Genomic DNA, 26,642 nt, shown 5'->3' with positions numbered 1-26,642 from the left:
GTATAACTATAAATTAATGAAAGAACGAGGGGATAAAGGTCATAAGCTTACACACCGTCGTCACCGTGAGCTGAATAGTACAACAGCAAAGGAATTCGAGATTCATACTGGGATGAGAAATTAAATTGGGCTGCTTGTTCAACGATATAAGTTAAACTAATAAACTAACAAGGAACTAAAAGTCGTGACTGTCATGACGCTCCAAGATGACGTCACTCAGGAAGTAAATTGGAATTAGGAAATAAAAAATAACACCGCGATCCCCAGGCAGGGGATCTGCCTGTCATAATTTACATTACTGTATACCATATTCCTTTTAAGCGATCGAGCATTAGGAGTTAGGAAGTTATTTGTTTCAAATTAATGCACGCGATTGGCACTTTGGAAGAACTGATTCTAGAGGAAAACACCATAGAGTGCACGCGAAATAATTGTATAACTCATTTTATTCTTTTATTGGATGCGTAATGTACTATTGGGGGGCTTGTTACATTAGAGTCAGTACGTGTTGGGACTTGTCACGTGGCATTTAATTAACTTATCAAGCTATTACAGTCAGCGATGGGCTATTAATGATTAAGCGCGACATGATAGCCATTTATATATATTCTAAGAACGTGCCAAATTGCCAAAAGGAGGAGTGCATAACAAACTCTATTCAAACGATTGGAACCAGCATGTTAAGATGTTACTACACTGTGTACTATATACAGTATACATATAAATACGATGTACATGTAAAAGCTATAAAGCTTCCATAGTTCCATGTTGCAAACTAGATAAGCAAATAAATGTATGACGACGACCACATGCGATGCAACGTGAACGAAGGTACTCAAGCAACCAGCAAAACATTTAGGTAGATTTAAACAGTGACCTAGTCAGAAGATTAAGGGTATTTTTCACTTCCGTTCATCCTAGGAAGTTCAATGTTAAACTCTGTTAAACACAGTACCATCATGTAACATATGACACAGTGTATACATTTGATACTTTATAGTCCTCTCAAGCCGAAAATACCTATAGATACAGCCATACCGAGCTGCAATCTACATAAATCCTTTAATAACAATGACTAATCGACGTATGCACATGGAACTCAAGAATTGTGGCCGTAGTTCCTGAGTTTCATTTGTACACAGTGACTAGTTAAACTCTGTAGTGAGCAGCAATGCTACATGAATAATAAAATAAGACCCATTATAGGCCCGTTATATATTATGTTGTGTGTAATCTCATATGATTAGGTACATTTCGTGCCACATGGATCAAACACTGAAGCAGTGATCTCCGAGCCTCGGAGATCAACGGCGCGGCGACACTGAACAACAAAACTTAAACTACACAGTGCAAACTACACAGTATCTACTACATACTATAATTCCGGTTTCATATTTACACCGTACGTGCTATATCTTTTGTTTGAATCAATAAATCATCCTTTTTTCTTTTTTTAATCAATTGCGTGCAAATGTTTTGTTTAACTGTTTAAGATTCAATCTATTTATATTTTATATTTATAATTATGTAATAAAGATATTATATTCGTAAACATTGACTGGCTAACAAAGCAGTCCCCAAACAAACAAACTACACAGTACCTACTACACAGTACCTACTACACAGTACCTACTACACAGTACCTACTACACAGTACCTACTACACACTACCTACTACACAGTACCTACTACACAGTACCTACTTCACAGTACCTACTACACAGTACCTACTACACAGTACCTACTACACAGTACCTACTACACAGTACCTACTACACAGTACCTACTACACAGTACCTACTACACAGTACCTACTACACAGTACCTACTACACAGTACCTACTACACACTACCTACTACACAGTACCTACTACACAGTACCTACTACACAGTACCTACTACACAGTACCTACTACACAGTACCTACTACACAGTACCTATAACTACACAATACAAACTACACATGGACATCACATGTATATAGAAATTCCACTTAAAGCTTCAAATGTACGAAGAAATGACGGAACGTAAGTTGTAGGACAATGTGCTAATAGGGGGATACTGCAGATATTCTAATATACTAGTGAATGGGATGATTTTCGAGGTGCTGATCTCGTTTTATCTTGCAGGACGATATCACATCACATGAGAACCACGAATGTATACGACGAAACATGCTACGAAAAAACGTTTATGTCCTGGTCGGAACCATACATTAAACTGTCAATATTAAAATTCTGCGTCCAAGCAAGTTCCATATAATTTGATGAGTGCGTGACTTTCTCGGCAGATGTGCGGCAGTCAAATCGAAGCATAGATCTAACGAAGTACGAACATTACAAATTCCAATGATAACTATAGTTTGAAATGGTCCAACTACAGAACGACGGTATTGCCTATTGATTGTCAAGCGTCAAAATAGCTGTAAACATGGCTCTGAACATGTCATGAACTTTATGAAGAAGTTCGTGCACGAATATTTTGAGAAGTGTGTAGAATTAGTGCAAGCCTTTTTTGATAGCGTGAAAGTGCACACTCATCAACCATGAGTTCCATTGAGAAGCAAATTTTTGCAATATTTTACAACCTCATCGATCTTAAAGATGATCAACTTTTTTCGTAAACTATTTTTATTGAAAATTGAACATCATATTGTATACAAAGCTGTACACATATATCAAATAAATCTAATAATCCAAAAAAATTCACCTATCAATTATTACATTGCATCATCAAAAAATGAAATGTATTCAAGCTAAAATAATTTGGTAATTAATAAAGGAAATAACGATATGTAGGTTTAATAAATCACTTTTTACAATGATTGTGCGTCTTAAATAAAAAAATGGAGAATTCGAGTCGTTTCGGAACTTTCCGAAAATAACAAGCTGAGTGAGAGACGTCAAATATGATTGCAAATACATCATTGAAACATATGACACCGAATATCATTATTTTATAGTCCAATGAACAATCGCCGATTTGATAGTCAGTTGTTTCATGTTATAATTTGAGCTGTTGATGATGTAACGTCTGCCTTACTCAACACATTATAATTAAGATCAACGTTGTCTCCTATACTGCCGCTCACACTATTCTGGGAGTTGACACTGATTCTTCTTCTTAGCTTCTTTCTGGATTGTGTGTAACTGTAAGGCTTGGAAATTTCGAAAGATCAGATTTGATAGATCAGTTTCTAGCGTATGATCAATACATTTTATTGCAGCTGAAGAAATACTGAAAGCTATAAGATCTTAAAATGTTATTTGTAATCTTACCTGTAATATATGACTATAGCTGCCCCAATTGCCATTAGAATTGCTACAACGATACCAACGTACAGACCAGTGTAGCTTTTTCTCTCTGGAATATCTGCAAAAGATTTAGGGTAAGAATAATAATTTCGACTGTGAAACGTTCGATCAGTTTTTAATCTGTTGGCGGACGCGGAAAATGAATTTTATGAATCAATATAAGACCATTGAGAAGACATTTGAATTTATATTGAATGAATATTTATATTATTATAATATATATATTATATATATATATATTATATTATAAGAAGTGAATTGGGGTAATCAATAAACATTATATCTCAGAACTGCAATCTTGCAACGAACTAAGATAGTTCATCGTGGTGAATTTTGCACTAAGTTACTTCTTTACCATACTTAACGAAACCTTATCTCATGACAACAGATTAGTATACAATTCATTAACTTCCTGATGAGAGCGTAATTGTAACAATTAATTTGGACACTATTTTGATAAATCAAATGAACCAGTCAAGAAATAAGAAAGTATCTTTTGAAAATAGTTGCTTTCGCATAGCCTTCGTTATTCTTTCTCAGGATCAGCAAGGAAAATTGGGAAAAATGATGTTTTTTGAAAGCACTTAATCCGTTTGTTTTATTTTATTGACGCGACTTAAACACAACCGAGTTTTTGTGAATCCACTAAAAAAGCAGAAAAGATTTCCCTGAAGAACACGACATCACGGAGGGGACACTAGTAGACAATTAAAAGATGATGAGATTGATACAAATCCTGGAGTACCTTGATCGCTTGTATGATACAGGGATACATGGTGGTCAAGTATTAGCAGATTAGCTACACGTGAGAAAGCAAACCTATCCTCAGGCGACAGTAAACATCTCGTTATATTACCCTCTGATCACTAATAACAACCTCGGTGTATTCACCTGACACACCGATTACCGGGCCATTCTCGTTTCATTGCATGTTCTTACCAAGGACACGTGATGATTGCTATTTGCTAGTAGGGTAGTCGGGAAAGAGGGCAGATTAGTTATTAGTAAAAAGGGATGATCGGTTTAATTAGCGTATACCTTCCCTTATTATTGTATTATAATAATGATATACTATGTATTATTGTACTAGATATCGATACTAATGCATCCCTCGACCCTCACAGATTCATGAGTGATAGAACAGGATTGATTCAGTGTTTCGCTGTTTAATAACAAGCAGTTCGTTTATATGGAGTATATTTTATATTTACATCAGAAAATCTGGAATTGATTTGAGGTTTTAGTTATTTTAGAATTTTTACAGAGATTTTCATTTAAATAATTTGTGATTACTTGATTTCAGAGTTTTATATTTGAATGTTTTTAATTTATTAAATTATTGATGATGCATGATTTATAATTTTATCCAGAGTAGGCAGTACGTTTATGTTGATAATTGATAGCCATGATACAGGAAGAAGAGGTGAACTATTAAACTACATGTTAGCTTATTCATTAGCACAGTCAAAATATTAAAACATCAGTTCATGAAAATCCCACGTTTATTTATGATTGCACCTACATTCCCTTTAGAATCATGCTATTTTAAAAGGAATCAAAATGAAATAAAATCGACTGTCTTTCCACCAATATCAAATTATAAACTAAAGCTAGTAACCCTTAATTTCCTGCAGTTTCTAAAATACCGAACAGGATCCAGCACAGTGGTTTTTGTGAACAGATTCACAGTCAGAATGGTTGGAACATGTTTGGTATTTCTTAGTTTGCTCATCTCCTTGAAGCCAGCACCATTCTTTACATTGAGGTACACAATGATCTTTCTTGGAAGTTGCATAGTAGCAGACACCTGTGAAGAATATGGAGAATGTACATGTACGTTTGATGCAGGATGACCCAGATTTACAGGTTCATGTCCAGCCCCAGAACTCTTACCTTAACCTCAACCCAAACCATAGCCCTAGTTCTGGGGCATGACGTCCTGGAACGGTACGATGGTTCTCAAATTATTTGTGTACAACACTACATTGCCAATAATCACATGAACGACTCCTTTTCAAAAAAATAGATTTGCATCATTTAGCTGTAAGTAAAAGTGAAAATCTTGAAGACTTACCAAGACAACCACTCCAACAATACCCATTTTTGCACCCAAAGTTGCAACCAGTTACAGGATCACAGGGATACTGATTATAGCCCCAGGCACAATCTAACGGAATAGTGGACTGTTAATTAAGAATAAAGGTTTAAGATTATAGATTACGAGGTCGGTGACCTACAGAAAGTGGTACGACAGAAAGTTGTCCGACAGATTTAATGATCTGCGGTGTAGGTCAAAAATTCCCAGATCTCGTCTCGGTATGCCCATGGCTTTATACGTCTGATTATAAACAAACGATACACACATAAGTTTCTAGCCTTATGGCACAGTCTGTTGCCCTTATGACATAGTCCATTGCCTTAATGGAAAGGTCGATTGGGTTGATGGCACAGTTTTTCGATTTGATGGCATATTCTATTGCATTGATGGCGTAGTCTGTTGCCCTTATGGCATAATCTCATAATGTGTTGCTCTGATTGTATGATCTGCAGAAATAGCATACCACACAATCGGGGTTCTGGAAGTTTGATTCCGGCCGGAGAGAGCATCTCAAATAAAGCATTACAAAATGGAAAATTGATATTGTCTAATTTCTGTCCCATTTTCAAAAACGATTTTCCTTTCACCGATTTGATGGAATTTTTGTCCAGAGACCAATTATTCACTTAACAATGGATGGCATATGACACAATTGAGGTGCCGGAAGTTAAAATCCGACACCAGAAAGAACCACAGAAGGGAAAATTATACCGTCCAACATGTTAGCCTGTTGACATAGTAGCTGTTGCATTGATGGTAATTCACCACATCAATACAAAAGCCTGGTAAAAGAGCTTAGACCGGCGACTTAGTCCCTTACGTGAACTCAACTACCAACTCAATGAACACAACCGTCCCAAGAAATTGCACCCTCAGCGAGAAGGACAATTTGACTCTTTCTTTCATAGTGTGAGACATATTATTATGTAAGAGATTTGGTTGGGGAGGCGGGTTATCGTTGTGAAGTACTGTACTACTCACGAAGTACTGTACACGATGTTTTCAACCCACGAGTCAGAGAGCAAGCTCAACTGACGGCTCCCAGATGGCGTATGCACATGCTTGCTTGGTACTCATGGTCGATACAATCACAGCCCAACCAACTATACTTGATCAGACCGATTCACCTACATGTGCATACGCCATCTGGGAGCCGTCAGTTGAGCTTGCTCTCTGACTCGTGGGTTGAAAACATCGTGTACAGTACTTCGTGAGTAGTACAGTACTTCACAACGATAACCCGCCTCCCCAACCAAATCTCTTAAATTAAAAACATTACACACAGTATGCACACTCACAAATATGGCAGTGAGTATCCCAGCTGCATATAATGCAGTGTACTAATAGCAGCAGATATGAGATAACAACACGATTGCTTACTGATAGGCGTGCAAGAAATTCCTGAGCTGAATAGGGCCGGTAGCTCAATTGGTAGAGCACCAGGCATGTAACTCGGAGGTTGGCGGATCATACCCGCCCCGGCACTATGCCGGCCCATGATTTTCCGAATCGCTTACCAGTGGAAATCTAGTCAATTCAAATATCTGCTTGCTTGGTACTCATGGTCGATACAATCACAGCCCAACCAACTATATTATTATGTAGTCAAAGGATATTTTTTCCGAAGATCGTCTCTGCTATATAAGTATGTAGAATATAGATTCCACGAGATGTTCCAAAAACTACAGATAACTAGAAATCATAATATAGTCTTCGTCCAAGACTGTAAAGGTTCATTCCTTATATCGTACAAAGCAAACAAAATTATCAAACGAAAACTTGCTTTCCCTGCGGAACGGAAATTGTTTCAAAGTTCATGACCGGTTCAGTGACAGTGAAATGCCACGTCTGGTTGACAATATTGAAAAAAGATACCTCCGTACATCACTGTTGATTACTTAAATACATAAACAATGTACAGTTGGATTGGAGAACAGAAAGAAAGGATCCAAAGAATAAAAACCAAAATGCTGACCAAATCATAAAAAGTCAAGATTTGAATATGAAACAGAAATGGTCATTGAAATTCATTCAGCTGGGTTTTATTGATTCTGTTGGTTATTCAGTTTTCTTTTGTGAATTTAAGGTTGTGTGCTAGGATATGTGCTTAGTTGACGAGTGCTGAGTGAAGCTGAGCTGGAGATGAGATAATGTCGATATAATTCCGTAAACGTGACACACTGAAGGAGTTGTGAAATTGTGCACATTGCATTTGCAACGCGGCCTTCTCTTAGAAGTTGAACAAAGTTATTTTTATTTTTAGCTTTATCCCAGGTGATGGTTATTTTAGCACCTTATGTAGTACAAAAGAATGCTAGATGTCAAGATCATCAAATCATTCGAATTCGAAAGTTCAAACAAAGACTAAACCAGTTTACGCTACTTTGTGAAAACATATGTGCAATCGAGTTTAGTTACTAAATTTGTAAAATAAAGGCCTGAAGTATTGCTATTTACTGTCCCATCAACCTTTGAGTACATCAAAGGTCGAAATTAATAGCTGTTGGGCGTTGTAGATTAATAATATACAATAGAATTTCTTACACGTGTAATGCCTACATTTTCCAAGACACGTGCACTCTAGCTGCCAACATCTCAATATTTCCTTATAGTTATAGCGGTCCTCTGATCCTGACTATAACACACTATTAAATTCAGTGATAAAAACATAATCATAACCGATACACAAATAGTGTATACAGATAGTTTTCATGGTGCAAGTTATAAACTAGCCCTAGGCTAATGGTATCAGCTCGTTTCATTTTTTTTGCCCAGAATTTCTAACCGATTATGAAATGACATTCTCCATGATTGAACAAATCTAATTTCGGTCACGAGCAACCTTGTGGATGTAACTTTGGCGACATAAAGTAAAACAGATGGTGTGAAGAAGCATATATAAATATCTTTAATCGTTATTTAGTTTACTTTTTTGTCTGAGAAAATTAGAATCGACGTTCAATAGCAACAATTAAGGGGACGACCCCTTCCGAAGTATATGCTGACAAGCACACATGCATATCGTTATTATTCTTACCATTGTGAATGAGCGTATTGGAATCAGCATCATACTCCATCTGATCGAAGTATTTGCCTTCACTAGATGATGGCTCATCCTTGTCACAATCCCAAAACCGAAGCTTGCTTTTTAAAGGCAGGTTGACAAGAGCGTCTCTTTCTTTTACTGTCCACACTTTATTTGTTAGTTTCACTGCGTAGTAGATGGTTAGAGCTTTTGTGTCCTCGTTCCAGCCACAGTCAGTTTTTCGCCTGTTCTCCACTAACGTGCATTCTGAAGTGATGTTAATGTAATATCCAAACATACAATATGTGTGAGATTAAACACACCGACACAGCCGCATGACTACGCGTTAATATTGGTATATTTGTCTTTTCAATTTTTTTTTTCTTCTATGACATAATATGTATAATTCGAATTGCACATAACAAAGATCAAAAATAATTTGTTATGTTATCAGGAACGGATCTAAAATTTACCATGCAAAACGAAATAATTATTACAAGAAATCTATGAAAAGATAATCTTCATTTCGTTGTCAGTACAATATAAATATTAAATACCGTTAGTTTTGAGGCAAGGGACTGCTATGTAAGTACCACATGTATCTGATTTCTTTGCTAAAATGTTCCTTATTTTCGTTGAAGAGTAGTAGTAGTTTTCACTAGTGTTCTCATACTCGCAAACCTTTGATAAGATGATTTGATTTCTATAGAATTAAAGCGGTTTAATGAAAATGATGTAGGTTTAAAAGAATTTAGGAATGAGATTAGAATACTGAACCTAGTTTGAAGTGAAAATTCATTTTAGCTATGATGATAATAAATTCAACAAGAAATACTAACCGTGAAATCAGCTTTTTGAAGGTCCCAAACTTGCTCATACTTTCCATCGACGAAGGGATAAATAGTTTTGCACGTTGCAAGTTGAGGTGGTTCATAGGAGCCAGTGCTTTTTGAGCAAAATGATTCCTCCTTGGCGTCATCAGTAACTGGAAAGTATAAGGTAACTTTTGCATTGTAAAGATGTTGCAAGATAATGAAAAACAGTGACCAGTCACCACTTCACCCAGCCCTCCGACCTTTATATATAGAACACTGAATATGTGTGCCTCATTCAACAAAACTGTTGCCTCTCATATATGACTAAAAAATGTCGTATACCTTACTCGGGAACATTATAGCGGGTTAATTTATGACTGGGAAAATTAATGACCGGGAGAAATATGGCGGAATTTTCCAAAACCCACCACTTTATCCCAGTCATAATATTCCCGAGTAAGGTAGGTAACTAGGTATAAGGTTATCATCGCCAATTTAATACTTGGTTATGTTCTCAGTTTCATGAATAAGTCTTCCTTACCATCAACTATGTATCTCATGTTGTCATTATCATCAGGACAAATTACTTTAGCTGTTCTGTCCCCTTTATCATCCGTGAACTTAATAGACATTCCCGAAACTGAGGAAAATAGTTTAGATGAATTCCATCAGTTGTGAAAAAAATAGCCTGATGTTATAATTGTTTTTTGACTCTATCAAATTTTCATGCTGTAATTGAATGATTAAGGGTGAATTCGAATTTTAATCCGGAATGTTATAATAGTTAAGTTAATGACTACATTCGTACTTTTTTCGATGGACGATATCGGAGCTTTGGTGCAATCATAGTATGTTTTCACTCGTAACTGCTTACTCATCGTCACTGATGATCCGGTAAATTGGACCTAATCGAATAAAGATGTAAATCAAAACAGATAATACATGTGTACATGATTAAATTTCAAAGAAGAACTATACCAATTGTCTGAAAATATCGTGATTCGTTACTGGGGCATCCGAGAATTACAAAGATGCAAAGTTATGGTAAGGATGTTCATATTGAGCAAAGAGCACAAAAGACATGAAAAAGCTACATCAAGCACCTACCGTGCAAAAGAAATAGTCACCATTTAGGACAGCCTCTGATGTCGTGACAGTGTAATGGTGGAGATAATTCTGCTTCTCTGAGATAGAACTACTTTCATCAGTAATAGTGTACCTGGAGCTGTCAAGTTCATTGTTATTATTGATTAACTCAAACGTTACAACAGACTCAGGAGGCCCATAAGCCGAGCAGACAAGATCAAAAGATCCGCCCTCAACGATGGTGTCATCAGAGTCAACCCAGAAAGACTTGATGTGTCTCACTTTCAGTTCAAATTCGTCAGATGATACCTTCCCTCCATGAAACGCTTCCTCAGTATCGCTGTGATAGTCGACGCTACATTTAATATCGTATGCACTGTGTTGAATCTGTATTGGACCAAGAGTAAGAGTACTTATTAGTTTTTTATCTCCTCCAATCTTCGGTTCCTCGATCTCAAATCTGGGTTATCAATTGGTTATTAATAACATTTAAATGAAGGAAAAATTGTGATGAAAAAAAGCAAGTTCAATCATAATATTATGTCTGTATTATGCATAAGAATTGAGATTATAATCTTTCGGTAATGCATTAACAAAACTGTTCCAATCACTGGACTCACTCGATATCCTTGTTGCCCTCAACTTTAACCCACTGCGATGATTTCTCTAGACGTAGCATCCATTCAAAATCAACATCTACCTTCTCCAATGAAGGTAGCAGTACATCAGCTGAACACTCAATCTTCAGTGTCCCGTTTTCAGCGCCCCATCCATCAGGAGCATCAGGAGATTGTATATTGACCGCCAGAACAGTCGCAGAAATTGGGGTGGATTTGAGAATGGTTGCATCATCATCCCACTGGGCAGCACAATAAATATAAGAGCTAACTGTGAGATTGGGGGTGAGTTTTCCAACTGTGGTAACTCTTTGTTGGTCATCTTGAGTTTCAGTTACCTCCACTGTTATATCACGTGACATGTCTTTGTCTGTTACTGAAAATGATATGGCAGCTACTTTGTCACCTTCTACGGAGCACGTTAGGGTAACAGGTGCTCCAGAAGACATGGAGAAAGCTTCTGGGGGTTCTGTAATTGTTCGCACTGTCAGTGTTGTTTCTCCAGAATTAATGACGACTCCATTTTCCCAGGTTATGGAACAAGAGTACTTTCCGTCAACTCCTGGATCTACCTGAGTGTTAAGGACTTTGTTGGTACTCAAGTTACTACTATCGAGGGAAACATTATGTGAATATTTCTACCTCATAATACTTGTCGTAATTAACTGAGAAAAAGTATTTTTGTGACTTGAGTACGCAGATACGCCATACGGGCATACTAACAGGGGGCGACCTTACTTAACATTACTAGATAATGGAGGACAGAAGGCTGTGGAGAACTGTTGTCCAATGGATTTCGGGAATACTACAACGTAAAGTCAAGTCAAGTACGTTGAGTTTGTCTTACCTTGGTAATCTTTAGAATAGTTTCGATAAACGCAATTTCATCAACAATAGACCGTTCGGTGTCAACTGTATACCACCCGGTCTGATCCACTATAATCTGTGTTAGATGGGCCGTTAAAAATAGGTTAAGTAACGGTTTCAGTGAATAATTATTAATTGTAATTTAACTAGTCCCAAGATTACAAAGTTTGGAGATGTGCCCAACTTTGAAATCGATAAAATTTTGTTGTGATTTGCAAGAGTAAATTTAAGTAAAATATGAAAAAGTTGTTCAAATCTTACTTTTTTATTAAATTCCCACGATACAGTGTACTTAGTCACCACATTACTGTCTGGGAACTGACACACAAGCTCGTGAGACTCATCCTCATAAGCATGTTCATTATCGGCAGGAGCCTTTGTAGTTTTAGCTGGAAACACTCGAAGAGAAGTACTGCTGGAATTGAAAATGGTCTCAGGAAAGTTAACTGTTTCGTCTGATATTATCCCTTGACACTTAAATTGATCATCCACCGGGTTATCACTATCGTTGTTTGTTATCAGTGAGATTTTCATCTTTTCAGTGAGTTCATTTGATTCAACTTTCGTTACTGATACCGTTTCGTAGACTGTTAACTCTTCGCCGTTTTGAAACCTTACGGATTATTTTCATGAGATTCAATTTGAATCTTGCGATTGCAGACATCTAATTAATTGTGGCAATTATGCAAAAACCTAAACCTAATGCTCAAGTCTTAGTGAGAATTTTATTGTGAAAATCTAAAGATTTAAGCCGTTACCGGACTACATAAGTCCATATAATATTATAACTCACCATTTAAACGATTTTGCTCCACCGGCAATATCACACTCCAACGTAAGCTTAAAACCGGAGACTATCTGTGTTACTGGAGATGAATCGAGCAACAACAGCATTGTAGCTTCTGAAGAACAACTACATCATTTGATGGATTAGACGTGCTCGTGGCTGGATTTCTGATTTATGACAAAGTTTTCTAGACGTGGTAAAAAAGAAAACATTTGCATTGAAATGAGAATGATATCAACTTACTGCGAGCGATAAGGTATATTGTTTCTGAGAACTGTTCTTCGTCATCTAGAACGAAATGACATTTGTATGTGCCATCATTTCCGTTTGAAACATCAGAAATGGAATACTTAATTTCAGTTTTACCCGTTCGATTATAAACACTTTGTCCGTTATAAGTCATCGAGGCTTCCTTGACTGTAGTTCCGACTGATCCTAAATTTCCTTGCAAGGTACAATCTATAGATGTGAGGGTTCCATCTTTGTAATCAAAGAAAATGAACGGTCCATGAGTTACAACTTGAATACTTACAACTTTCACTGTTGCAGTAACTTGATTTTCGTCATCAAATGAGAATTTGCAATTGTATTCTTCATCAGCAGCTGGTCTGTTAAGAGTTATGTTACTGGTGTATTGTACACCATAGTCAGGATCAGGATCGGTTCTTTAGTTGAATATTATGTTCGTAACTCCATCAATGTTGATGTCTGAACCACCATTTTGCCAAACGACTGCTTTCGGCTCAATATCACCCTCAAACTGGCACTGCAACTCTAAAATCTCACCTTCAACATACTTATACGGTTGACCATCATTACTCAGATCACTTACAATTACACCAGTTCTTACAACCACTTCAGTCTCAGCCTCTATCCGGTCTCCGTCATTATCTGACCAATCATCAGACCATACACATTTGTATTTCCCTGCGTTCAACTCAACGCTAACATCTTTCATATCTAATGTAAATTTCTGCTCATTGTTTTTAAATTCGTTCTTTCCGCCGGTCAAGATCTCGTCTGATTTGTGGAACCATTTCAGACTTCCTTGAGATTTACCACTATACGCACACTCAAGGTTTATGGATCCATCTGTACTGTAAGATTTTGCTTCTTGTGTCATCTGTAGAGCTTGGGATAGGTATATCGTGTGAGCAAATCAATTAACAAAAACATAACCGAGATAACAAACAAATTTTTTTTGTTGAATTTATGGAATGGTTAAATGGGCATGCTGGATCTATTGAAAAATAATTCCCTTACTTCTAACGTGGATTGTCATAGTTTCAGAAACATCATCAACATTACTACTGGTTCGTATCCACTTGCAGATGTAGCCACCACTGTCCACAACAGAAATGTTTTCTAATTTAAGTACGCTGTTTTGTTTGTAGGTGTCACTGTCGAACGACTCTGTAGTGTATTTTTCAGGGGCAATGATGTTGTCTTCTGTTTCCGAACCCTGTGTATCATTCAATACATTTTTACGTTAAAATCATGATGCATACCTGCACATTACAATGCGAAACTACAAGCTTAAAAACTACCATGTATATATATATATTATATATCAAGTAAGTTTGGAAAATTAGGTGAAATAGATGGTTATTGGTTGCTCCAGGCTCCTGGGTATAAAAGTATGAAACGTTAGCTTTTCTTGATATATTTGAACATACCTTGTACCATTTGACTTCGTCTGGTTCTTTCAGTCCGAAATATCTACAAGTTATCAAAATCGAGTTGGTTAAATCATGCTTGATAATAGGAGATTTCGGTTCCAATGTCACCTCTGAAATACGTTTCATTGTTTATAGATATTAAATATAAAAACAGACGTCAGACATTTTGTATTCTCATTCAAGCTGGCACTGTTGTGTAGCAACTAGAGATTCACTGCCTCCTGACATGCAAGCTACACTAAAGAACTAATTTAAATTAAACCAACCTCCATCAGCCCTGATACACACTGGTTTAGCCTGGTACTGGAACCCCTCTGGGTACCTAGGATTACAAGTCACTACTCTGCTAACAGCTACAACCTCTTCATCACTAACACAGGATAGACGGAGGACAGTACCGTCAGTAACTGGTAACTCGGGAGGGGGTGTTACTCCTGTCCAGTCTGCTGGTATGCTATCACAACCTGTACAAGGGTAAGATAATCCAACAGTTAGAGAAGATATGAATTAGAAGTGTTTTTCTCTGGAGATTTCAATTTGATACTTTGATCATGATCAAAATATTGTGTTTAATTTTTGCCACCACGAGGTATCCGATAATTTTTGGTCCTAACATCGAATAAGTTGACAATTGAAATCGACGTGTCATCTAGTTCAGTCCTTCAAAGTAAGGATTCAGTAAAATCAAAATAATCATTTTACAACTTACTTTTTGGCATGAATCTGTAGTCTGTAGTTGCGTCATCAGTACTTTCGAATCGAAGCCTCCGTGCATAAGAAAGACTCCATGGGTCGCATTCATCAGCAGGGTCTCGCTCCCCAGCCAATTCCTCATAGTCGATTATTTGTACGCCATTACAGAAGACGAGAACAGTATTTTCAAATCTTTCCATGGTCCAGATTATTTCATCTTGTTTACCATTTACAGCATAACATTGAGCCAAGTCCAATTCCTTTTCATTGTAAGAGCACATTTCGAAAAGATATTTCGCTTCGTCTTTAAATTCGACCATTAACCGGAATTGATTGGTATCCCCTCTTCCATTTTCAAAAATAAGTCCAACACTTGCGTTACTTCCCAAAGCTGAATCGGTTTTGAATTGGAGTGGGTACTTTTCGAGATTCATTTTCTTGGCATTGGTAACTTTATCGGGTACCCTCCATGACGTCAGATCTGATTTGATATTGAATATGTTAGCACATACAAGTGACGCAAAATTTAAATACTATATCCCTATCGATCAGGAATGATTTCGAAATTATACTTCGAAATAATTGCTAGATACAAATAAAATACTGCAGTCACAATCTAATATAAAATAGCTATATCAATAGTAATACGATTCTGAAACAATACCTCCGGAAAGACACCACAACTTACCAGCTATATCAATAGTAATACGATTCTGAAACAATACCTCCGGAAAGACACCACAACTTACCAGCTATATCAATAGTAATACGATTCTGAAACAATATAACCTCCGGAAAGACACCACAACTTACCAGCTATATCAATAGTAATACGATTCTGAAACAATACCTCCGGAAAGACACCACAACTTACCAGCTATATCAATAGTAATACGATTCTGAAACAATATAACCTCCGGAAAGACACCACAACTTACCAGCTATATCAATAGTAATACGATTCTGAAACAATACCTCCGGAAAGACACCACAACTTACCAGCTATATCAATAGTAATACGATTCTGAAACAATACCTCCGGAAAGACACCACAACTTACCAGCTATATCAATAGTAATACGATTCTGAAACAATACCTCCGGAAAGCTGACACCACAACTTACCAGCTATATCAATAGTAATACGATTCTGAAACAATACCTCCGGAAAGACACCACAACTTACCAGCTTTCAAAGAGTAACCAGAAACTGTTGTCTCTGGATCAATCCAAAACTTATCCTCATCTTGTTCAGAAAACCAATCACTCTTACAAGTCCCATACTCATCTTGATCTCCAAACTCCTTATCAAAATCGACCACTACTTTTTCGTTACATGTTATCTTAATAGAAGTATTGATATCCCTTGAAAATGTCCATATTCGGATATCATTATCATCCAGTGCATCACATGTAAAGTCAACCCAATCAGTCGTGCAAGATGTCACCCAATATTGCATCGGATCTGTAAATCTCACACTTATCTTGGATGTAAAAGTGTAAAGGAGGATACTCAGTAGCTCATTAGAACCGGGAGTTGTTGTAGTTTTTATCTGTATAGGTTCCATTATGAGTGTTATTGGTACCAGAACTCCACTACCAACATCATCTCTCCAATTTCGGAGATCTACGAAATGTTTTTAGAATGAACTATGAAGAACAACGATAGAACGTAACAACTTTTATCAAAATGCGCCTGAATTTCGGCCATACTGATTGAAATAATACAAGCGATAGCTATCGATTTCTAAACATTTATTTTTGTGACAACAAGTCTCTCCGAGTAAAAATTCTCACCTGCCGTCTCACAGCTTGGAGTGTTTGAGTAACCAAAACCACCCTCTCCTTCCTGGTAAGGATCACACTTCACCACGCGATCACCAATAAGTAACAAATTGTTAGCGACTGCTTCATCACAGTGGAGAGATAAGGCTTTCTGGTAGGGTATAGGAAAGAAGGTATCTGTTCGGATTTTCGAGGTGAACCATGAATCGGAAGGGTTAGGCATCCTGAATAAGAATGCTGCTACTTATAATATTGCGAATAATTACACCCCCGCGACAACAAATCTGCGACCAGATTTAATATCCGTATATACTGGGAGTGTTGGTGAGAACAGATCAGTGTTGATATGTGTAATACAATAGGGGCAGGGGAATCTATAGCATTGAGACATATTTCATTGTTCGGTTTAAATGTTCCAGGAAAAGGGAGGGATTATGAACAATAAATTCCTGACAAAAATCAAAATTGGTTACAAGTCTGTTAATTGATTGTTAATTATGTGATGACTATGTACCGAACATTGCTGTCTTATTGATCACGGGCCGGGCCGGTTGCGGTATTCCATAGATGCACACTTGCAGTCACAGACTTGTTTTAATTAGTCTATCCAACGGCGATTTAACGGTGATCTCACGATATCTTTATCTACATTCTTATTAACGCATAGTTATAAAAATCTACAAAATAGTAACTTAATTTGTCCGACCTATTTAAAAAAAGTGTTAAGACGAATATTGCAATATTCGAACAAGATTATAGTCTAGTCCGGGTCTAGTCCGGGTCTGTTTTAACTAGTCTATCTTACTCTTTTAATAGAGATACCACGACTGGTAATTTATTATCATTTGTTATCATCCGATAAGTTATTATACAGATGACTTATATGAAATAATAAATGTTGACCTAAACATATGGTACGACTTCTAATCCTCACAATGTTTTGGTCCACATTGTTGGGTCTTAGACCTTGCCTTTCACTGCAACGTGTATTATACCTAACCGTAATACAACTGTAATTCTGTCCTGTTAAACTGTAACCAGGTAACCTTCGCCATATTTCTTAAAGTAGAAACTACATAATGCATTCTATATAATAATGTAGCTGAAAACCAAGAAATACCAAAGTACATAATACATATTTTTTAAAGGTTGAGCATCGTGTACTAATCCATACTATAAAAGCACAAAATGTTGCACAATTTCAAATTTCTTACCAGGAGGCCGTCGATAAAATCCGTCAGTGATTGAGCCAGTTGCATCCATAAATAGGAAACTATGCATAGACCTTGACCAAGTTGAACAATCTGATAGATCCAGATCAACCATTATTTGTTCATTACATGTTACCAGCAGAGATGTTACCAGCAGAGAGTTATCCGTCTTAGTGAAATTTTTCCTTATATTCCAGGTTAGATAACCGTCGGAATCTGGAGCACAACTGTCCGCAGCACTGGTCCAGTCATCAGCTGTACAACCTTCAATCTTGTATTGAACTGGATCTGATAGCTTTATCTGGAGCTCACGTGTCAAAGCATTACTATCAGCTCTTTTTGTAAATGTAACTGTATTACACTTACTGGTACGTTCACTTGTATCCATCACATATTTTTTGCCATCAGAAGTGAACTTGAGGGTGATCTCCTTATCAGAACCGATGGTAGATTTAGTTCTTATCTGGAGAGATTGAACAAAGAGGCCGCCTTCAGGCTGAGTGTCGTTCTGAAGAGTTACATCTATATCAGTAGTCACTATTTTCCAGCCTGTAAAGAGATATTATATATTATATATTATATATAATATTGCAACTACATATTCAATTAATTTTAATATGATTCATATCGCACATCAACTTAGAATTTAGATATCGACTAAACTTCTTATACGATTGGAAAGCTAGAAATGTATTTTGCTAACCGTACTCAACCAGTGGCGTAACGTTGCCTGTTGGCGCCCCCCCCCCCCCCCCCCCAGTGATTACCCCGGCCGTTAATTATGAATTAGATTATATAACAAGATTGCATAAATTATTTAAAATAAATGTTACATTAAAATATGTAATAATAAATAACATGATATCAGAAAATAAAAACCTTGGTCTGAGTCATCACATACTGTTTCACGAACAAGACAGAAGCCTAACAAAGGCAATATTGTAGACAATAACCGTATCATATACTGCTATCACTTATCTTGGATTGTACCTCTAAAATAAGAAAAAAATGTAACTTTTTTTTGATTAAATAATTTAATAAAATGATCACTGAAAACAAATGTATACGGCATATTGATGGTCTATCATATCTCATGGGTCTAACATCAACAGTTCCAAAACGTACGCAAAATAAAATGCAAAACATAAGACTCCATGCTCGTGTATAAGACGATCCTGCTAAATGTTCAAATAGTAGAGTAAATGTAGAGTATAGTTTTTTCCAAAATATTAATATTCTTGGAACGGAACTGAATCACGACGCGGAAATTTGATACCCGCTTTTGCCTCACAGTCATATGTAATTATTTAATGTCTCTGATCTCTATACAACTGCCTAGTGAAGATGTTTTTGTCAAAACTGACTTGCATATTGTTTGAGAATGAGCTAAGTGAGTTCAAGATGGAAGTAAGGAAAGCAAAAAGTAAAGCTCACGGAACATCAACAAAAACTAGCACGAAATAAATACTTTAAATGTGATCAATAAAGCTGTAAGAAAGGCATGGTACACGGTTCACCGAACAAATTGAAATGAAACCTGATACTTCACCATCTGGAGACAGTAATCACGGGGATATTATGTAACTTAGTAACTATGAAACATTTTGCTAATTTTGTTAACAATTTTACCATTCACTTTTGGAAAAACATCATTGCAGGCTAATTTTAAAGATACCATGAGAAATCTTTAACTTAGACTGTAGACCAGTACCAAAAGTCAAAACAACCCGAACTGAAGTTAACTTTACATGTGATCTACTTCTATACTAGAGGCCCAGCTGTTGTGTGATCTAATTCTAATTTTGACTGTTAACTCCTTATTACCATTGGTTACATTTATCATAATACACCTGCTCACGTCAGACTTCATTCTATAAAACCGTTGTTATTTTCAGGAATAGGATTTCACAAGTTTGATTGATTAACTTCATGAGTACAGCTGCTGAACAAAAGATGAAAGAGATATTCATCACAACTTGAAATTGGATTATACAGCTAAGAGCAGCCAGGCAGGTTTGTTCATTGTTGTGAACGGTAAAAGCACAGGGGTGATCGATAGGGGTGATTTCTGGCGAACTCTTATAGTTGTCGAACTACAGTTCGTATGCCTTTTAAATCTAAGTTACCATGTTATTCTGAAGATTGTTCTCTAGAATGACACCAGTCAATTTATTGAAGAGCACGTATAACCATACCCGTTTTTTGGAAACCCCGAATTTTCCCAAAGTCCCAAGTATGACAGATTGCCAAGTTTCCAGTCCCTGGTTTTCTTCTTCTCCCCTTTTTGTATCCTGGCCGATGATCAAAAAAGATTAAATTAAGATTGAAGCACCATATAATATTCACGAACCTTATCAGGTACCTTATCAGAGTGGTCTGTCATGTGGTGTATAATGGTCGTGTGAGTATTATCTGATATTTAGCTAATCTGAATGATAGGTAGTCCCAATTCGATCCATAGCAGTGTACCAGAAGTTGTCTCATCAAGATACTGTCGGCTGTTTTTGAGCAGTTCGTACTGTCAAACTAGAGTTCGTGAATTGTTGTCAACCACACCACAACCCTATTATAGTGGAACGATTTAGAATTGGCGGTTAAAATCTATAATATTAATAGTAAAGGGCCTAACGGTATTTCCACCACCAATTCTAAATCGGTGCACTATAATAGATTTGCGACTATCGGGCAATGGGCGATACATTATATACGATGATATGGAGCCGGCTTTAAAAAAAGTAAATTGAGCGAATCATGGCACTATACAATTCTAGCCATAGGAATAATTCTCGTTCAGCAGCTGTCATTCCTTTCAAATTATCAACAGTTTGGATATATACTATGTTATGCCTTTACTTTAGCAAGGTACAACACCATGTTATTCTGAATTGTTTTCTAAAATGGGACCGGTCAATTTATTGAAGATCACGTACCATACCCGTTTTTTGGAAACCCCGATAGGGTTAGTATGTACCGAAATAAAAATGATCTCATAACACATGATAAGTCACATTATGAGCATATTTTCAACACAAAATTAATTGAAATACCTAAATTAACGTTCGTCAAACCTGCTATTCGGCCCATGCACGTGAGCCCCATTGAGCATCGTAACCCCACTTTAAGTGCTGCACTATTGGATTTATTACCAATACCATGCGAGTCAGTCCTTTAAAAGTTACACAGTTACTAATCAGTTTCTTATCACACAGTTTCTAATCACACAGTTAGTGGAGATTCTAGACCCTAGTCCCTAACTCAATTATAGTGCAATGATTTTGAATTGGTGTTTCGAGCACACAAAACTTTAAGTTTTCGCGATATTTGTCAGATGAGGTTTAAATTCCATCGTAAAGTTAATGTTCTACACAGTGAGGCATTTTCCTATTAAGAGTGCAGTGCCCTTGTGAGGGATTATTAAAATTTTTATAATATATTTGTTAAGATTTAAATTGGTCATAGAACCACCCGGGCACCGTCTCGGTTTACAACATGTTTGAGATCTCCAATGATAATGATAAATATGTAAATAAATAAATGAAAAGGCCTTACGGCATTTCTAAATGTTAGGAACTCTGAACATACTTTTTTGACCTTATAACAAAGGCTTAAAAATAATCCAGCAATGATTAGATTGATATAAACATGGATTTTGTTCGGCTGAACTTACCAACAGTCTCTAAAAAACCCCCAATTCTATATTTTCTAAATAAGTTGAATAAAGTACTGCAAGGGAGTATAATTACAGTGTTACTGGAGTGTGATTGGAGTGTGATCGGAGTGTGATTGGAGAGTGATCGGCGTGTGATTGGAGTGTGATAGTGCACTTATTATTCTCCAAATATTTTCAGAGTAATATTTTTTCCCAAGTATGACAGATTGCCAAGTTTCCAGTCCCTGATTTTCTTCTTCTCCCCTTTTCGTATCCTGGCCGATGATCAAAAAAGATTAAGTTAAGATTTAAGCACCATATATTCACATACCTTATCAGGTACCTTATCAGAGTGGTCTGTCATGTGGTGTATAATATGGTCGTGTGAGTATTATCTGATATTTAGCTAATCTGAATGATAGGTAGTCCCAATTCGATCCATGACAGTGTACCAGAAGTTGTCTCATCAAGATACTGTTGGCTGTTCTTGAGCAGCCTACATTTAATTACAAAATGTCATTATCAATATATGGCCGATGGGTTAGGTGGGGAGATAATCGGGCCACTTGAGTGCCCTGACCACTGATAGTGATATAAAATGCAGACAGAATAAGGGGCAAACGGTATGTTTTTTTACCGGAAAGAAGGGATTGCGTAGTGCCAGGAATTTGTAGATTAGGTTGAAAATCCTAAGTTAATTTCTAAAATGGCAAGGCCGTTATGCATTACAATCGTAATCGCTATATATATACGCGTTATATTGTAAATATATACGTAATACCAGATATTTAGCCGAGGATTTCATATTTTGTGCTTTGCCAAGTATTTGTTTTCAATTTATTTTAATTCTCTTGATTCCCAGCCATAAAACTTGTAACAATAACATTGTAGTGTTCAGTCGGGAGCATCACGGGCCACGGCTATTATATATAGACAATAACAATAACATTGTTAGGTTTATCAAATATAAAAATAAAACTCCTACTCTGCACAATGACAACTAGGATGACGGGATCAACGACACCGCGTGATCTTCCGGTTAGGGATCGTTCGCATATTACATAGCCGTAGCGGGAATGCCAATGGGATTTTAAAAGCTTACGGCGCGACTACAAATTCTGAGCTTCGTCCGGTGCCGAGCTCCTTCACGGCCCAGCTAGGAGCAAAGAGGGGACACGCGTTTCAGGCCAGGCAACGCGTCTGCCGTCTGACAAGGAAATCTATTTTAAATTAGCTTACGGGGGAGCCGGGAGACGGTCTGAAATGATACAACACTGGCTATGTTATTGTTAAATGCGAAAGATTCCTTACTTGTTAGTGATCTACAACGCCACAAATACTGATAGCACGTACACACTGATAAGTGTTTACAGTTCATTCTACTCTGCACGTACAAATGTATCAAAGCTAAAGTCAAAAGTATTTGTTCACGTAACGAAGTTATAATTTATAAATGGTATTCATGATTCAGGTTTCGCAACGGTATTTTTTAGGACCTCTGTATCCTTATTTAAACGTCAGTGCCCTCCTATAGTCCTAGGTCATACTAGTGAAAATGTCATTACAAAAGAATGCAGTATGCACCTTAAATTTTAGAAACGGATCATGAGCTGGACTTCTGTGTTTATTACATTACTAATTCTAATGGTGATAAGTTGTTTTGTTTACTTTTGTCTTGATGAAAGCCTGAATCTGTACTTTGTAATCTGTATGCGTCATAATCATGTTGTTGTTATGATCTCATTGCCCGAAGTTGTCGGTTGCCTGGGCTACAAAACTAAAACCCGTGACTCCTCGATCCTGGCAGTCGAATGTTGCCGCGCAGCTAGCGGCATGATCACGGCCCTGCCATAAATCGAACGATTTTATTCTGAAAATAACGGTGTTTTATCAATCTGTATTTTTACTGATGACTTCGCAGACTGACAATTCCAATTTTACATCAACTACCAAATAACGGGGTATCGACCTCAAATTGGTGTTCCTTGCCGTGACCATTAATTGGCTTATAGCTCTGTTATCATCAGTTCAGTGCTCTAACATATTTCTGTTGTTATTCATGGCTTTTAAATGCTTTTATTTCTTTATAGTGGCCCGTGATTTTTTACTTATTACTCATTTTTCATAACATCTGTAAAAGTGTAAACACTTATCGAGGGGCGAGTACAATTTCTGAAACACGATTTAATGGTTACGGTTGAGACTACCTTGTCGGACCCTATTTGAACGGACATTAATTGAACGCTGGAGGTCCTATCGTTCATCTTAATGTCCGTTCAAATAAAGTCCATCCGTTTAAGGTCCGTCCAAGTTAAACTTAATAAGTCAGTTGAATTTTTTCCAAAATTATTCCACTGCGATCATGTCTACTGTCGACTAGGATATGACAACTTTTTAATTTCAGTCAATTTTAATTTCTATCATCGGACTAAACATGAGACTATATCATTGGATAACCCATTTGACGAAGATGACCTGTGATCTACACAACTTTCATTATAATCATAGACACTAACCGGAACCCTCCTCACGTCCGTAAATGGACTTTTGATCTTTGTATCATATATGACAGATATATTTTGACATTTTTACTGCTTAACGACTGCTTTACTTGCTTATTGTACCTATGAAAAATTGATTAACAAATTATCTGCTAAAATTTAAAAAACGCCAAAAAAGATGAACAAATCTGGATTTTGATAGTTTTGAATGCCTTCTAGCGTTCATTTTAATGTCCGTTCATAATTATGTCCGTTAATTTAATGTCCGGTCAAATAAGGTCTGATAAGTTAAAAGTGTTATGGTATCCACTCAATTCTATTATGTTTATTGTACGCAGGAATTGCTAATAACAAACACGACTCTATGAACAACTATAGCAGACGAAGCAACTTTATGGTGTTGTCTCATCACAACAGATTTACCTAAACTTAAAGGTACCGAAAATACCTAGATGAAGCTTTCGATATATTGTTTCGATTGCTAACCATCAATCTTAGTCTTAGCCCACAAGAAGCCAAAAGTATATTGTTCGGTGCATGTGTTTCTAGGAAACACGCCGATAATAACCTGGCGTGGTCTTATCACATAGCATTGATCCTTAAGTGATCGTTTAAACAACGTAGGAATTTAATTCAGGCGAAATGTTTTTGTTCGATACTCTACCACGTACATTGACTTAAAATTTAGGCGAAAATAGATTTTTGGCAGTCTCCTTTATGCGTGAAAATATTTCAATTTGGTCTTGCCAAATTAGGTTTAAGTCGTGAAATCACGCCTAAAACGTATTGTATTTTGATCTAAAAGTAAAAGATGAACACGATACTGTTAGTAATAGTATTCCTTTTATCGTTTATTATAGTACAAATTTATGAAATAGTGTGCAAACTTGTTTGTGTCAATGTCATTAGCTTATCAATATCAGCCTTAATGCTTAATATTCTGCTGGACTTTATAATTTCGTCGCAGTGGTGCTCGTGCAATTACAATTAGATAAACAATTTTGATGATGATGCCGAGTCAGTAACCGTATAAACTTCAAATAAGATTTGAAAATTCGCGTGGCTCATTAACCAAGTAATTCAAACATTTTATTTTAAAAGTGCCGCCCAAATTCCCCGTGCCGTGGTACAATTTTTCCGGACTTTAGGTATAATGACGTCAACCAGCTCTGGCCGGCCGCCATTTCTTGAAAACCCCTCCCGGCCTCCCTTACCCTAGCTCCTTCGAGAGATGACGTCATTCTTAATAAGGCTCCTCGAGATAGGTAGCTGTATATTACATCATGATTTATGCAATAATTTATTATGCACAAAGTTAGTTTATTTAGCACGCCATTCCCTCTGCGCGGAGCTCTTTCCACTTCTATTCCTGCATATCCGTACGAGAATCGAGCAATAGACTAAAAATTATAGGTAAAGTAAGTTATTTTTATATTTGACATATCTTATATCTTTAGTAACTTTTTACCAAAACACAAAAATTGGAAAAGTGGACTGTTCTTAATATCAATATCGTCTCACTTCTTTCAAAAAATAAAAGATTAAGAATTATATTAGCTTGGATTAGCGTTTACATATAATGTATAACATCGAGGATAAAATCAATCTTTCGCTTTTGCCATTAAATCACGGCCTTCAAAATTTAATGACTTAGTCTTAACTATCGAAAGTTAATTTAACCTGCAATTCTGAAAGAATAAGAAAATGTATCATGCATCTATTTATTACTCTTGAAATGGCCATGGGTAATCCAGTAATTTCCTTTTTTGATGCTTCTTAAAATTAAAGCTGAAACCTTTCTTTGCCTAATTTTCCCAAAAAATTCGTTGATTTTTTTTACAGAAGTACTCTTTTTTATCTTGTCCCAATATGTACAGAAACTTCTTGCTTTAGCTTATTACTAAAAATATTTCATCGCTTGAACCCCTTTTCTGTTATTATTCGAGACCTAAGTCATGAATGTTGACGGAGTACGTTTTTGGCTAAATTTTTGGCGTAATATTTGACTCTATTGTTATGATAAGTTGTAGATCTTCATACAAAGTTACGAGGAATTCTTCATGTCATGCAATATGCATCCTGGCCATGATTCCTGGGTTTGGACAGGATATGACCCGTTTAAAATTTTTCCATCACGTTACATTGTCATTACATAATTCCCAATAAATGTAATAGATTTGTAGTGTTGTAATTAGTTTAAAACGAATAATTTCAAATATCTAGGAGAGTCGTCGATTTTATGCCAGAAAATGCTTAAGAAGTAAGAACGTGGCAATTTTTGTACAATAATATTTAATAAGGTTTTTCTGGTTGTATACTTTAGGCAAATAAGGAACTCGCTTTTAACAAATCGCTTTTATTGGGATTCGACCATACCCCGTATTTTAAAACATGGTTTGGCACATCCGATAAATGTTTTCCTGTTATTTTTAACATTAAATTAAAGTATTCCAGACTGTAAATGATCCTTTTAAATTATTTATTGTGCATTGGCTATTACAGTTAACGGTTTATAT

At 36.5% G+C, this 26,642-nt stretch overlaps 3 protein-coding genes across 5 annotated transcripts in view; all 3 read right to left on the bottom strand.

The window, feature by feature from the left end:
- Positions 1–26,303, bottom strand: part of LOC134817388 (uncharacterized) — a 99,124-nt gene extending 72,821 nt beyond the window's left edge. Inside the window, exon 1 of the mRNA XM_063826527.1 lies at positions 26,287–26,303. The gene's annotated coding sequence lies outside the window, so the exon portion shown is untranslated. The remainder of the gene's footprint in view (positions 1–26,286) is intronic.
- LOC134817185 (uncharacterized) lies at positions 2,620–13,044 on the bottom strand. Of its 2 annotated transcripts, none has more exons than XM_063826323.1 (13): positions 12,853–13,044; positions 12,616–12,724; positions 12,084–12,435; positions 11,803–11,898; positions 10,959–11,527; positions 10,360–10,798; positions 10,061–10,157; positions 9,794–9,892; positions 9,277–9,422; positions 8,995–9,118; positions 8,450–8,704; positions 3,279–3,372; positions 2,620–3,134 (listed from the first exon to the last, which is right to left on the bottom strand). In XM_063826323.1, exons 1-13 carry the CDS (start codon positions 13,010–13,012, stop codon positions 2,999–3,001), a joined length of 2,676 nt encoding a protein of 891 aa, XP_063682393.1. In that variant the 5' UTR covers positions 13,013–13,044; the 3' UTR covers positions 2,620–2,998. The 2 variants fall into 2 exon arrangements, with proteins under 2 accessions (XP_063682393.1, XP_063682392.1); XM_063826322.1 differs by lacking the exons at positions 2,620–3,134; positions 3,279–3,372 and adding exons at positions 4,724–5,121; positions 5,389–5,481.
- Positions 13,277–18,969, bottom strand: LOC134817186 (uncharacterized). Of its 2 annotated transcripts, XM_063826324.1 has the most exons (9): positions 18,856–18,969; positions 17,980–18,525; positions 16,778–16,989; positions 16,167–16,607; positions 14,998–15,462; positions 14,555–14,752; positions 14,286–14,398; positions 13,873–14,071; positions 13,277–13,740 (listed from the first exon to the last, which is right to left on the bottom strand). In XM_063826324.1, exons 3-9 carry the CDS (start codon positions 16,986–16,988, stop codon positions 13,277–13,279), a joined length of 2,091 nt encoding a protein of 696 aa, XP_063682394.1. In that variant the 5' UTR covers position 16,989; positions 17,980–18,525; positions 18,856–18,969. The 2 variants fall into 2 exon arrangements, with proteins under 2 accessions (XP_063682394.1, XP_063682395.1); XM_063826325.1 differs by lacking the exons at positions 17,980–18,525; positions 18,856–18,969 and having other exon boundaries at positions 16,778–17,066.
- Positions 26,304–26,642: the final 339 nt, after the last annotated feature.

This window comes from Bolinopsis microptera, chromosome 6 (genome assembly GCF_026151205.1).
Source record: "Bolinopsis microptera isolate Bmic1 chromosome 6, MBARI_Bmic_1.0, whole genome shotgun sequence".
In the NCBI taxonomy this organism is placed as follows: domain Eukaryota; kingdom Metazoa; phylum Ctenophora; class Tentaculata; order Lobata; family Bolinopsidae; genus Bolinopsis; species Bolinopsis microptera.
The sequence above is the reverse complement of the archived record's forward strand: the minus strand, read 5'-3'. Positions and strand labels throughout refer to the sequence as shown.